This window comes from Phoenix dactylifera, unplaced genomic scaffold (assembly GCF_009389715.1).
Source record: "Phoenix dactylifera cultivar Barhee BC4 unplaced genomic scaffold, palm_55x_up_171113_PBpolish2nd_filt_p 000253F, whole genome shotgun sequence".
Classification (NCBI taxonomy): domain Eukaryota; kingdom Viridiplantae; phylum Streptophyta; class Magnoliopsida; order Arecales; family Arecaceae; genus Phoenix; species Phoenix dactylifera.
This window is the reverse complement of record NW_024067746.1, coordinates 95,422-110,000: the sequence shown is the minus strand read 5'-3', so window position 1 is coordinate 110,000 and position 14,579 is coordinate 95,422. Positions and strand designations below refer to the sequence as shown.

At 36.5% G+C, this 14,579-nt stretch overlaps 1 protein-coding gene across 1 annotated transcript; it reads left to right on the top strand.

Moving 5' to 3' along the window:
* Positions 1 to 5,099: 5,099 nt before the first annotated feature.
* LOC103696518 lies at positions 5,100 to 14,510 on the top strand. Its single transcript, XM_008778177.3, has 4 exons — positions 5,100 to 5,799; positions 12,633 to 12,728; positions 13,867 to 13,926; positions 14,009 to 14,510. The coding sequence occupies exons 1-4, from the start codon at positions 5,170 to 5,172 to the stop codon at positions 14,198 to 14,200; spliced, it is 978 nt and encodes a 325-aa protein (XP_008776399.2). The 5' UTR covers positions 5,100 to 5,169; the 3' UTR covers positions 14,201 to 14,510.
* Positions 14,511 to 14,579: the final 69 nt, after the last annotated feature.

Below are 14,579 nucleotides of genomic sequence, written 5' to 3'. Positions count from 1 at the left end.
TCCTAGAGATTATGGTCTATCCAGAAGATGCCCTAAGATTGGTAGTACTGCCGAGAAAAAAAAAAAAAAAAAAACCTTTGATATCTAAGCAATCAAATACCTAGTTCGCACTATTGCAACACTCAACGACAACGGATACGTGGTTAAATAAGAGAATAATTTAGAGTTCCCTTCACATATCTAGAGACTCTTTCTAGAGCAGTCCAGCGAAATTGGTTAGGTTTACTGGTATATCTGCTCAATTTTTCTATAATATATGCACTACCGAATCTAGTCTTGCTCGCTATATGGGCTAACAAGGGCTAGCCTAGCGAGTCAAAAAGGGCCTCCAATTGATAGTAGCTTGTTAAGGCTTATTAAGTCCTATGGTTACTGGAAATCAAAGTGATACAAAACGTAAAGCACATACATCATGCATGTGCATGGCTGGCCGGCCTGTGATATTTATCTAAAAAACCCAAAAGTCCAACTAGACTTTGATGGTTGGAGATGGTATAATTCTTTTTAAAATTAAAATTGTCAATAGAAGCCTAAGAAGGTGTTTGAACATAAATGGTGGTTAAATGATGATCAAGTTAACATAGGCAAAATGCTTGGAAAAATGGTTCTCATGACATAAGCTTTTACCAATGAGATCGGCCATTTAAGGAATACATAGGTTCAGATGTTATTTCCAGTGATTAGGCCATAGCATGCATATCATGGACCAAATGGAATTGATATACTGATCCCTTTTCTCAAGCTGAGTCAAGGGGGTTCATATGCCACAATTATTAGATTCATTACCTCATGATCTTACTGAACTGATTTAATTTGGTAATATCTTGTCCGCTAAGATGATACTACTCCAAAAGCATCAAATGAACTTTTTTGTCATGTAAAAGACAATACAATATCAGGTAACTTATATTTCAACTGTTTACAAAAAACTGATAGAACAAATGAAATAATCAGAGCAACCAAATACATTCATGTTATTTAATCAATCATCATGCACTATTTTTATCATTTTAGCTTCTTTCTTAAGGTAACTTTCAAATCAACATATGCTCGTATTTTCTTTTTAAGGATAGACACTTGATTTGTTGTCCCTCGATATGTATATTTTCGTTTGATCCGTCGTTGCCACCAATCAGTTTAGCCATTGATTAAAAGTAGGCACATTGAAAAGGAAGTGGTAGGATTAAGACTATGAATTATGGTGTTGAGATATTCAGCTAGTAACACTTTTAGATTGAGTTGCATGTATTTTGAGATTGCAAAAGTCACGGAATATATGAATTATATAATTGAGTGGATTTTTACTAAAATAAATACTTTTTAAAACTTTCATCTTTAGGTTTTGGCTTTTCTCTCCACATGTTTAGGAATTTTTACTAATACCCCACTTATACCCTCCAAGATTGCAAGTCTTTCTCTCAATTGATATATAACTGAGATTAGAAAAATACCCCTATAGAACTAATTTGTTTGTTAAACATTTTTTAAGCAAAAGTTGTATTATTAATGATAAAGTAAAATAATAGTGCTATGAGAAGTGACAACTCAGAAAGTTTGCAGCCAATGTCGCTTTGCTGGCTTTGAAGTAAGAAATGTCTCAACTCTCAGGTCTAGATAGTGAGTTATTTGATGAGTAAATTTTCTTTGGAGTTATGGAGATGCTCCTTGGAGTTATACTCAAGTAATTTAAGGTGAGCGCCGTCTCACTAAGCTAGGGTCTATGCTTTTCCCTTCTCAATTGGAAAAGTTGAAATAGAGTAATACTAACAAGATTATCATAGATTCAGCTATCCCTTGAAAGGAGTCATGCTATGCGGAAGCATACCTCGATCGATAAATTTGGGGGCGACCTCTGCCTATAGAGGACCTTCGCCTTTAGCTGAATAAATTGTGGCCATTTGATATGCCAAAGAGTTTTAATGTTTTCAAATTTATGAACATACTATTGATTAAGGGTCCTTGGCTTGTAAACAGGCATCTGCCTAATTTATTTGCTCTACTCGAAGGATGATTTCTGCCCATTGGAGGAGATGATTAATACAATTGTGGCATGGAGCAGACTTGAGGGCTTACGACCAGATTACTGAGATTTAGAGGTGGTCATCTAGGTTTGCAGAGTATTCTAGCCGTTCGATGCAGATCAATGAGACCAATCATGGTGCCCGTTGCAAATAATGCAAGAGCTGAACTGAGCATGATTAAGCCGGTTTAAGAGGTGAAGGTGTTTGGGTTAGTCCGGTAGACATATTTTTACCAACTGATCAAATATGAGACTATTCTTTATATTTGTGTAGGAGGTGTAGGTGTAAGGACCCATGCCAGTGCGTATTTAGTCTCATATCGATGTATTGGGTAAATTTTGGGTACTCATATAGGGCTAAAAAATATAAATTATAGCTTTTGATTAGTCTTTTTGGATCAGGTCCTGAGTTGTGACAGCAAACAAAAATTAGATTGCATAGCACATGGAAACTTGGAAAATGAACCATCCAAAAACTCACAAGTTTCCATATGAGGATCTATGCGAGTGTGTATTTAGTTCCACATTGATTATGAATTAAGTAGATCTTGAATACTTATATAAAATCGAGCAATCCAAATAACATCTTTCAGCTAGCCTTTTGGATAAAATTCTGCATTGAAGCAGACCCAATCCATAGTCTATGTGGACTAGGAGACACTATAGCACAATATTATTTAGGTTGACCACTAGCTGATCTTGGTATTTGTGATTGAATTTGAATGGTTTTGAACTCTTAGCCTGGTGAGAAAGCTAGGGTTTAAACAAGAGGAGCATGTCAGGACCGTATGGGTGTATATTTAGTCCAACATCTACTATGCATTGCATGTATTTTGGATACTTACATATAGCCAAGGGCTCCAAATAACTTCTTTCTGACTAGCTTTTTGAATGAGATTCTCGGTTGGGACAATAGGCAAAGATAATAGGAGTGCCCAAAATTTACCCAAATTGGTACTACCTTGGCTAAGATGTATGGAGGTCGAGCCCAACAAGGTGCAGGACTCATAGATCCACGCGGATGGGCTCTACCAACTCGGGAAGAAGGTGCGTCATTGAAGATCTATGAACGGGCCCATGATGCATTGGTGACGCGAGTGACTGACGCTTTGGAATCATGTGAGATGCCCATGGATGCCCGAAGTTCCATCGAGGGAGAGCTCAGTTGCTGATGGGAATTATGGGGGCATGGCCCCCGCTGTCCCAATGGATGATGCTGAAGTAGTGCAGGTTCAAACTACCACGAAGCGGAACAATATTGCAAAGCTTAGCCCGAATGGGCTGGATGGAAGGGGGCATGCCAGAAAAATGAATGCATGAGGGCTCCAGTCCCCTTGGTCTAACCTTTCCTTTCTCTTACATTTTTCTATATAGAACTATTGCACTAAATTTTTGAAAAGGATGCAATCGTATTGCTACTATAACTGAATAGTGTAATAACTAAAATTTACCGTCTCGTATTTAGGATACAGTATCGGTATGGTATAGTACAGAATTTTTTTAGCGTATCGAATATTGGTGCATTATTCATATCGGATACTAGTATCAAACTGGTATAATATATTCCATACTATCCGATTCATACTGATACGATATACCATGATAATAACCCTGTATGATTGTGTTATTTGAAACACATTTATTTGCTTGGCTAACTAATTTTGGCCAGGGCTATCTTCAGAAGATGCTTCAGAGGGATTAATGTTTGTATGGAAGCGGGAAATTGGTATGGTAGCAGTTCAATCGATTTTTCATCAAGTAGCTCATGGTGTTGTGTTCCTTCTTGGTATGGCATCTTGGCTTTCCTTTGGAATTTATGCTCGTAATGATACTCATGCTCGTTTTTTTTTGGGGGAATGACCTTCAAATAATTTATCTTTAGGTCCCTTTTCTTTTGATTGCAGGTGGTTTTAGTATATTTAAATAATTTTGATAAGAAAGAGGGAAGACCTTTTTTATTTAATTCCAAACACAGTTTAACACTTCTATTGACTCAAATACTCTGATCAACCTGAAGTTCAAGATATTTTTTCTCATTCCTTCCTTAGTGGTATAGTTGGTCCTAACCATGTGTGCATTCAGTTAGATAGGACTTTTTGTAATACTGCTTGCTTTGATTTGTTTTCGAATGTCTTGATTCTAGATTTTGAGGGTATGTTTGGTTGGGAGAAGTAAGCTTTGGAATAAAAATGGAAATAGGAATGAGTGAATTCTATTCTAATCCTTTGGTTAGCGAGCCATATATCTATTCCAAGAGTAATGGGAATATGTCCCAATCCTCAAAAATCAATTCCGACTCTTCTTTAATATTAAAATTTTATTTTGATTTCAATTTCACTTCTAGCCGCGAATCAAATATGTTGGAAAATATGGCACTTCGATTTACGTTCCAATTCACTTTGATTTTGATTCTAATTTTAATACTAATTCTATTGGTGAACCGAGCGCACTCTCTGAGTTTATTATTGAGCCCCTCGTACGTAGACCACCTAGATCTTTTTGTTTTGAGGAATTTTGGTCTACGTACCTCTAATATATTTTTTTGGTACAATGGCGGCGCATATCCTACCGGTGTGGATGCAGCCAACAAAATTCGAAAACAACAAAGCAGATAAAGATTCCGGCCAAGGTTCGCTGTACCGGTCGGTACCGGTCGGTACCGAGCGTACCGTACTCGTACCGATGGATACCGGTATCGGTACACCAATATCGGTACGGTCGGTACCGAGCGTACCGTACCGTACCGACACTCGGTACGCCTATACTAGTGCGGCACCGGTACGGGGTTCGGTACCGGTACGGCGAACCTTGATTCCGGCACTATGTCATGCTTTTTCCAAACAAAATCTTTAGAATGATGAGCCGCATAGGAAGTAACACAGTTAGCTGTACAGTTTGCTTTTTTTTTGTAAACGTGTGTACCCCTAATATTGAGATATCAATTGCTAAAATTGGGAACTCTGCCGTTTCTGGTTCCCCCCTTCTGCTATCGATCAAAGATTAGATTGGATGCTCAACATCGGTAAGCTTGAGACTAGATCACTAGACCCAATGGACTCGCTCTTTTTTTTTTTTTTTCGGTACAATGGACTCGCCCATATTGAAACCCTCCCATTGGTCTCGGTTTTGGCTCTCTCCTTGCCGCTCCGATGGCGATCGCGGCCGTGGCCCGATCCCTCGCCTCCTCCACCTCCTTGTCCTCCTCCTCCCGCTCCCACCTCACCCTCTTTCTCTCCAACCGCTTCTTCCTCTCCTCCTCCCACCCTGCCGGCTTCCGCCCCTCCCACTTCGTAGGCCTCGGCGGGCTCCGCCCCTCGCCCTCCACCCTCTCCCACCCGGCCGTCGGCCTCGCAGCGCCGGATGCTTTCCGGGTTAACTCGATCCGGTGCATGGCCGGCGACTCGGCGTACTCGCCGCCGAACCCCGGGTCGGGCGGCGGCTTCAGCGACCGGCCGTCGACGACGGAGAGTGCTGATGAGTTTGAAAGGCGTTTATTTGGTGATATAGAAAATAGTCCAAATACCGATTCCTTCTATCGGAAGCTTGATAAACTAGAAAAGGCTCATGGGAGATCCAATGTTGGTTCCAAGATGCATGACGGTGGTCATTCACAATTTTTGGATGGTTTAGGCGGGAGTTTCGATACACTGTCGGATGGTATGGATGAGAAGCTGAAGAAAGCTGCTCGTACGTTTGTCTATAGCGATGAGATCCATAATGAAGATTATTCGTTCAGACCAGATGTGAAATTTTTACCTGGGATGAATTATACCCCTAGGGTAAGAGGCACTATGCTAACTATTTGGAATGTTGAGCTAGCATTTTTAGCTGCTATTTTTTTGGGGGACAAATTTGGACTTATTAATTTTCATCTTTTGAAAGATATACACCTTATGGCTATTTATTTGTTATGTTTGCTAGAGAAAGGCCATTTGATGATTGCTAGTCATATGACTTGGAATTTGTATGTGTACATTTGATTTCAGCAGTTTTTAGCTAGTTATTCTTTTAGAATCTAGATATGCATATGGTGGGTTATAGAGCACCTCAGGATTTCATATTGTTTTGCTAGAAAGTTATTTATCACATGCTTTTGTCAATTTTTTTGTTCCTAAGAAGCTCTAATGTTTTCTGCAAGATTTTCTGGTATTCGTGGATATGCCTACCTGATTTGAAGACTTTTTTTTGATATATCTTTGGGTAAACGATACCTTTGTTGTGTATTTACTTCAACCTCATCCATCTATGGAGCATTAACAAATATATAAGAATAGTAGAAGCTGATGGTTTGAAACATAGCCCACAGTTCAGGTGGCTGCTGAGGCTGCTGCCTTAATGTTCATATCATGCTTGAGCATGAAGGACGATTTTGGTTGACGAATTAGTATTAGATGGTAGAAAATTGGTAGTTTTCATTGACTCACTATGTCTTAGTTGAGATGTTTCATTCATTTAGATCATAACTATCATTTTGGATTTCCCGTAATATTTACATTTTTTTTATGTTTGGGCTGCCTTGATCCTTGGGCTCGTGAATATGTGCCTTTCTAGCACCCAAGCATGGGGCAATCACCTGTCTGTGGCCCATAATCTGTGAAAATGTTGGTAGACCCTGGTCATTTTGCTCTGTTATATTAAATGTTCTCTGTTTTTTCAGTTAATATATATCCATCTAGGTGCTTAGAGTATGTCCCTTTATTGTGTATGCCCCATTGGATGCAAAGTATGAATGTTGTGGAATATTTTCTTTTAAAATCTGATAAATCATCTATAGCAACATATATCTAGCTAATATATGATAAAGAAAAATGCATTAAAGATCTTGCATAATATCTTTGAGAAGATGATGGGTTCTCTATTATTCTTAATAAGTTACCGATGATTCTATCAAACTTTGTCATCCCAGAGGTTCATAATGGGATCTATGGAATTTTAAATCAGCCTTTAAATCTTGATGGACCTGCTAATAATTGTCTTTTCAACAATAATTTTTTACTAACTTTCTTGTAGTTTTCCTTTTGAACTTTTTATTGACTCTCCTATGTCAACTTCTGCATGGCAGAGGATTCTCAACTTTTAGGTGGATCAAACATAATTTTCTAATCCATCCTTAATATGCTTTGTTCGTTTGGCAAATTATTGTGTTGTCCACTTCTTTGGCTAGGATTTGCATGTCGCTTTTTTTTATTGTAAATCATTCTTTATGCTTTAACGTTTTGCTTGTCATGGCTTCTCAACATAATGAGTAGAAGTTGTTTCATATGACCCTTTAGTAGGAAGAGGCAAGGTAGCATCTTTGTCAATAGCATATTGCATGTCCTCAACCAAAAGAAGAACAAAGCATATTGCATGCCATGCGAATATTGCATGCCATGCGCATATTGCATGTTGTGTCTTATGACAATGGTTTCAAATCCCGGTGGGACATCCTGCGGGATACCAGTTTCAGTAAACACTTTAACCTGATATGAGAAACTAATTATTTAGTGTGCATGACAAGTTAGCGAGATGAAAAGAAGATACTCCATTGTATGTACAGACACACAATCAAGAATCAAGGCATATGTGTATACAAAATAAGAGCAATGCCTCATTTAGAGATAAAATGGCATCATGACAAGGCAATGGCAGCAATGCATTGGCATTACTCGAAGATATAAGACTTTTCTTACTAGTCCTCTAGGTCTTGACAATAATCTGATATTCTAAACTTTATAAGCGTTTTAGATTGAGAAATTCCTTACCATATAAAAGTTGTTTTGACCCAACCCCCCAAAATTTATATTTTTTTCTTTGTGGTATCACAAATCTATTCTTTGGTTTGTAACCTTAGAATAGACATATGATGCACAAAAATAGGTTTGATCCTTTCCAATTCACCTTATGTGATAGGATTTGTTATTATGTAGGTTCAAGACTTCCAATAGACTGAGAAGACTATTATTAATTACCCCTTAAAATTAGGATACCTGTGATTAAGTGATCTTTTATGAGTGTTGGAAATAAAGAAGGTCACTATAAAAGAAATTATAATTTCATTATATTTTACATAGCCTATTCAAAGGTATAACCCAGTATACATAAATGAATGAGTATATGAAAGACTGTTTACATCTGAATTTAAATTTCAACAGATGTTTGTAATATACATCAAATTTAAATATATCCAGTTTAATGACATGGAGGCTATCACACTTCTTTAATATACCCAGCTTAATGATATGGAGGTCGCATTAATTACGATATGCTCAGTTTAATGACATGGAGGTCATTGTGTCATTTTGAATTTATTGGGTTTGGTGACATGGAAGTCAGATCATATCATCTTCATTTAGTTCAATGACATTATGATTGTATTATTGTGAATTTTTCTACAGTACAATGTGAAGTCATTTTATTTTGAATTTGTCTAGTTTAATGACATGGTGGTCATAATATTTGGTTTTCTCTGGTTTAACGACATGGTAGTCATATCATTTGATTTACCCGGTTTAATGATATGCTGGTAATATCATTTTGTATTTGTGCAATTTGATAGCCTAGTGGTCCTTTCATTTTGAGCCTTTAGATCAATAGTCACTCTTTTTTTATAAGGTTTATTTTGATATTCATCATATAATGGACAAATATATTCTTAGGGACATTAGATGGATCTAAGGTTAGACTTGTTATCAATTTCAAGCATCATATCTAAAGACCATGGTTACATCATTATGTTTGTTCGATAAATTTTAACTGTTTAATAAATCTAATTTTTGAACATATGAGAGGAATCATGTTTATCTATCAAATACATATGATTGATCATTTATCAAACTTTAGGTTTTCTGTTTATGCCCATTCTTTAGATAGGCTTTCTTGATTCTATCCAGAATTCAATGTATCTCTGTGAAACATGGAAGAATGGTTGAAGCCCTACTTCATATTACTAAGTGTGTAATCTCTTTCAACGGAAAGAAGAAGCCTATTAGATGGAAGGAAATCCAAGGGCTTCTAGTTGGAGTGAAGCAAGAAATATTCTTTATGATAAGAGGTAGTTAGCCTCTTTTAGTGGAGTCAAGGACTCTATAGAATAGGATCGAGGCCCTATTTTGATTATGAGACAAAGATTTCATTTTAATGAAGTCCATGAACTTCTAGTTAAAGTATAGCCCAAGGCTTACTTCATATTTAGAGGCATTTAACCTCTATAAATGGAGTCCATGACTCCTTGCAAATAGGACCAAAGTCCTTTTTTTCAATTATGAGACTGAAATCTTACTTTTATGAAGTCTATTAACTTCCGCTTGAAGTACAACCAATAGACTACTTCAAATGAAGAAGTCAATGATCTCTTTGAATAGGGTGCAAGACTCCTTTATAGAATAAAGGGTTCAAGCCCCTAGTTCTGATCTACTTCTAAGTACGAGATAGAGATATCTTGTTCTTATGAGTGAAGGGAAAGAGAAAAGTAGGAGAGATGGGACACATGGTGGGTGCCATCTCAACTTTCTTAGGAGAGAGAATAGAATGCCAAGAAGAGAGAAGGAGCCTCTTGTATTCAATGAAGAGTATTTGTAGGCAATTTTCAATTAACTACTTGGCAACATCAACCTCTTCGATGGCTCCTCTTTTAAATGCTTGATAATAATAAGGTCCCTTCCTATCCCTTAACCAACAATTGTTTTCTTTAGTTTCTTATAAATTTGGATGGGTAGTTACTCCCATTTTTAAGGTGGTAGTTTTTCTAATCACAATTGAGCTCAAAAAGCCTTTTGGGGTGTTTATGTTGGGGCCAGATTTTAGATCATAAGTTTGGCTTTTGTGGCTGCATGATAGTGACTTTGTTTTATAACATGGTAGAAAGGAATGGCATACATTGGATTTACAAGTGAAGCTTTTGTAATCATAGGATGATAAGATTTATCCATTAAATAGACCAAACAATTAAATCTGGTCCATCTGTTGACCTATAGGTTTTTTTAGCCATTGAGTGGGTTTAGTTAGATCAACCAAACAACCTAATCTGGTCCATTGGTCGATCCATAAGGCTTTTAGAGGCATTGGATAATAAGTAGCTCTAGTTAAATGAACCAAACAACTTAATATGGTCCATCTGTTGATCCGCAAGGCTTTTAAAACCATTGGATCATAAGTAGCTTTAGTTAGATGAACCAAATAACTTAATCTGCTCCATCTATTGATCCACAAGGATTATAAAGCCACTGGTTCTTAAAAAGCTTTGGTTAGATGAACCAAATGACCTAAATCTGGTCCATCTATTGATCCACAAGGCTTTTAAAGCCATGGGATCTTAACTAGCTTTAGTTAGATGAAACAACTTTGATTGATCTGCAAAGCTTTTAAAGCCATTGGATCTTAAGTAGCTTTAGTTAGACGAACCAAATGGCTTAATATGGTCCAAATTGATCCATAAGGCCTTTAGAGACATTAGATCATGGCTTAGTTAAATGAACCAAACGACTTAATCTGATCCATTGATTAAACCACAACGCCTTTAGGGTTATCAGATCCTAATTTCCTTTTGTTGGATATTAGTGATATCGCCTAATCTGGCCTGTTCATCCATTTATAGGTTCTTTCCAACCATTGGATGATGAGTTTCATTTATTGTAGTGAGTAAAATGAATGAATCTAAACCATTCATTGTTTAGAAAGGTGCTGAATACTGTCAGATGATGAGTTTTATTCATGAGAAGGTGAAAACGTGAAATCCAAACCATCTATTTATCAAACAAATCATTATAGTTGTTGAATTTTATGAATTTGGATACCAAAATCATCCCAAACATTCTTGAGTTGTAAAGTTTCCTTTCTTATGTTAATGTAATTTGGATAGGGACTATATTTGTTTGACTCAAATGGGGAGTGGATCATTATTTACTTAAATCTTATATAATGAGAGAAAATTTACTTAAATGATGTTCATATAGATAAGGTTTGTTTTTGGTTGACTACTTGCCATGTCAGGTTGTCTAGATTCAACAAGCAACCTCCCACTTCCTCTCCAATGCAATAAAGTGGTGAAAAAGAAAAAAAGAAAAGCTTCTTTGAATTTTTTTGCCTCAATACAGGAAGGTTTCTAGTTGTGCCTACTTGTATTGAACTAACAAGGTTTGATACAGGTTGGCTATGAGTGATACCCAGCGGTTTGCTCAGAACCAGGTATCAACCCTATGTCTAGGGCCAACACTTGCCCAACATGTAGTTTTTTGGCTGGCATGGACCAGCATCTAAATCCTTGTTTTGTGTATCGATTTTATAATGACCTTTACTTTCTGATTAATTGGTTTCATAAATTCTTGGTGTTTATTTAGGAGTATTTGGTTTATCAAGCTTTATAAATTTCCTATACTTGTGGTGTTTTTGTTTCTCTTGAGGCCACTATCACAATCATTGTTCAAATTTCTTATGGGTTGTCTCTAAGTGTTTGTTTTAATAGTTAAAACATATCTATTTTGTTAAATCTTATCAGTTGTCATAATGTTTTGGGGGGTGTTATCTCAAAGATTTTTTTATTTGATGATCAGGATTTCTTTTCATAATAGGTTTATCATTTTCAATTAATGCATTCCTTATGGGTTGACTAAAAGTGTTAGTTTAATAGCTAAAACATATCTATTTTTTAATCTTGTAATTAGTCATAACATTTTTTGGGGGTGTTATGACAAAGAATGATAATCTTTTTGGATATTTTTATTTGATGATTAGGAGAGTTCTTTTTCCTTTTCATAATTCATAATAGATTTGTCATTTTCAATTAATGCATTCTTTCCCTTTTAAAGAAAAAGATCTTGGTTTCAAGTCTGCCCAAGTTGCTGTTTGCTAGGAATTTACACCAATGCATAGAGTTGATGTGAGATTAAGGGAGTGTCGATTCTCAAACTTCAATGGACCATGCCTTGGTTGACGATGCTAACTGAACTATGGCTTGTTGTTTTGGTTTAGTTGGTAGTTTTTTAAGTATTGGTAAACCGGACAAGAAGTTCCCAAAGTGTGTGCAACACCTAGGATATAAAATTCATAGAAAAAACGACAAAGTAGGTTCAGTGGAAGAAACATTTCCCTTGATTTCTATATGGCAAGACAAATCCACAAAAGAGACCTAAACTTGTCATTTAGTAGACAAATTTCCTTTTTTTTTTTTGGGGGGGGGGGGGGTTGCATTTATAGATGAAAAACACTAATGGACAAAGTTCTTAGAATTCCAAGTAGTATTGAAGTAACTTCTTAGTTTAAATAATTAGGAAATTTAATTATTATGTCCATCGGATTTAGGTAAAAACGCATTTCAAATGTAATCAAAGAGTCAAAGTGAATTTAGAAATTTGTTGAAATGATTTTCATTTATATCCATGATCCAATGATACTGTACTCTTTCTGTTGCTCTTTATCGGTTACTAAGTTTCATTTTTTTACTGCTGACCCCCCCCTTTTTTGAGACTTTACTTTAACATGCACGCTTAGCAACCTTTCTCTTGGACACTCTTTTATTATAGGATTTGGTTCATGTGTAATTTCTTCAACATATTAATTGGATGATGCAACATCTCGAAAATGTCTCTCAGTGTATTGTTTCCCTTTTCTCACTTAACCCTGTGGCTGTACTTAGGATCTTGATCTGACAAAACCTGGGGTCCCGAAAAGTTTTAAAAGAGCTGAGTTTCAAACGACTACGCAGGAGGTTCTAAGGAAAGCTGATTTCAGGGTGAGTTCTTACCATTTATGTCACAAGTTCTGAATAGTATTTCCGTTTAATTTGATATATTTAATTTGTTGGAGGATATTATTAGATTTTCATTAGCTGCTTCATTGTAGCCTTAAATGTACATCTCTCATTTCTTCCTGTCAACAGTACAGTTATATTTTCTTAAAAGCGTTAAACTATGTGAATAGTGCAAGTATGTATCTTTATGTATTTGTAGATTTTGATAAAAAGATTGTGGTATTACTTGCCCTCTTGAGAGAGTTTTCCTGAAAATTCGGGTAGCTGCGTTGCTTAATGAACAAAATAATCAAAAGTATATGTTTTGAGTTGATTTACATTTTGGATGAGCACAGTGCATTTCGTCACCAAAGCTAAACTATGTAAGTTTTTGCTTGAATACTACGTTTGATTCTTAGAGCACCAGGTAAGATCCCTGTGTTTTTTTTTTCCTTTTGATATAAATTTTTGATTTGACAGTTTGATAGTTTGTCTGCTCGTCTAACTCTCTTGCATTGCTCATTTGTAGTCCATCAGTAACTATGCTGATGTTAGTTATGTGCATATATTTCTCTTCCTCTCATATTCGCCAACATGCTTCTATTTAACCAATGCCTTTCAATAATAGCCACTTGGATTCGTTGCATGCTAGATTGTGTCCATCACCCAAGATGGTGCTTATACATAGACATTGAACCCATCCACCTACCTCATTCCCTCCAATCGCTTCTATATTTCCCATCCAAAATTATTTGTGCATCCAGCCAGTCAATCCGTAATTAATGCCATTCTATTTTCATGACATTAAGGTAGATGTCTGCTCAGGTGGCACGAATATAATTCTTGTGTTTCTCATAAATGTGCTTCTCACTTGTAGATGACATCAGGTCATTGTGCTAGCTTGATGGAAATATTATAAGAATTAGTTTGCTTATGACTTCTTGTTGTTGAGCAGTGCGTGCCTTATGCCTCACCATCAACTTGACTGGAGAATTGCCTCTATTTCTCGTTAAATAAAATACAATTGTTACTGCCATTTAGTTACCTTTTTTCCTTAATGAAAGCATGCCCTGCCTCTTTTTTCAGGGGGTGTGGTAAGAAAAGCTATGTTGTATTAACTTGGGTCATTCCATCCCTGCAGAATGTGAGATTCCTGTCGAACTTTATTACTGAAGCAGGAATTATCATCAAGAGAAGTCAGGTGAATTTCACTCTCACAATTTGACCACGATGTTTAGGTGCAATTGCATATCATTATTTTCATCACTATTCTTTATGTGCAGACTCGTATAAGTGCGAAAGCTCAGAGAAAGGTTGCAAGGGAGATCAAAACAGCACGAGCTTTTGGGCTGATGCCTTTCACTACCATGGGCACAAAGCCATTTGTATTTGGGAGAAATATGAAAGATGAAGATGAAGATTATGAATTTGGTACATACAATGGCAGTATGGCTGGTGCTCCTGCCGGGCCATAGGAAGGAGGCCGATTTTGTTCAAGTTAAACTTATTTAGGGGCCACAGCTTCGCCGATTTAAAGAAGAGACTGGTTTACACTAGCCATTTTGATCATCTTTTGTAGACACTTCTGTGTATGGATGTTCTAGGCATGCACATCTTGAAAACCGTATGGCACTTACAAGTACAAGATGTTTAGAATGTGGCCTCACGTTGTATTTAAATGATTACTACTATAGTCGTGGCTCTAACTTTTGCTACAGTATTCTTAGGCTCTGTTTTGAAGCAGAATAAGAAATCGGAAGTAGCTATGTGCCAAAAAAATCTGAAGTATTAAGTGGGTTTAACTATTGTCTTTTTCTTTTTCTTTTTTTTGTTGGTACATCGGCGGCTCACACC

What these genes read in the sequence shown, in the direction of transcription:
- LOC103696518 (XM_008778177.3), top strand. Translation starts at nt 5,170, where the DNA reads ATGGCGATCGCGGCCGTGGCCCGATCCCTCGCCTCCTCCACCTCCTTG. An exon ending in GGATGAATTATACCCCTAGG is followed by an intron (nt 5,800 to 12,632) that starts GTAAGAGGCACT and finishes GGCTGTACTTAG; the next exon opens with GATCTTGATCTGACAAAACC. An exon ending in TTATCATCAAGAGAAGTCAG is followed by an intron (nt 13,927 to 14,008) that starts GTGAATTTCACT and finishes CTTTATGTGCAG; the next exon opens with ACTCGTATAAGTGCGAAAGC.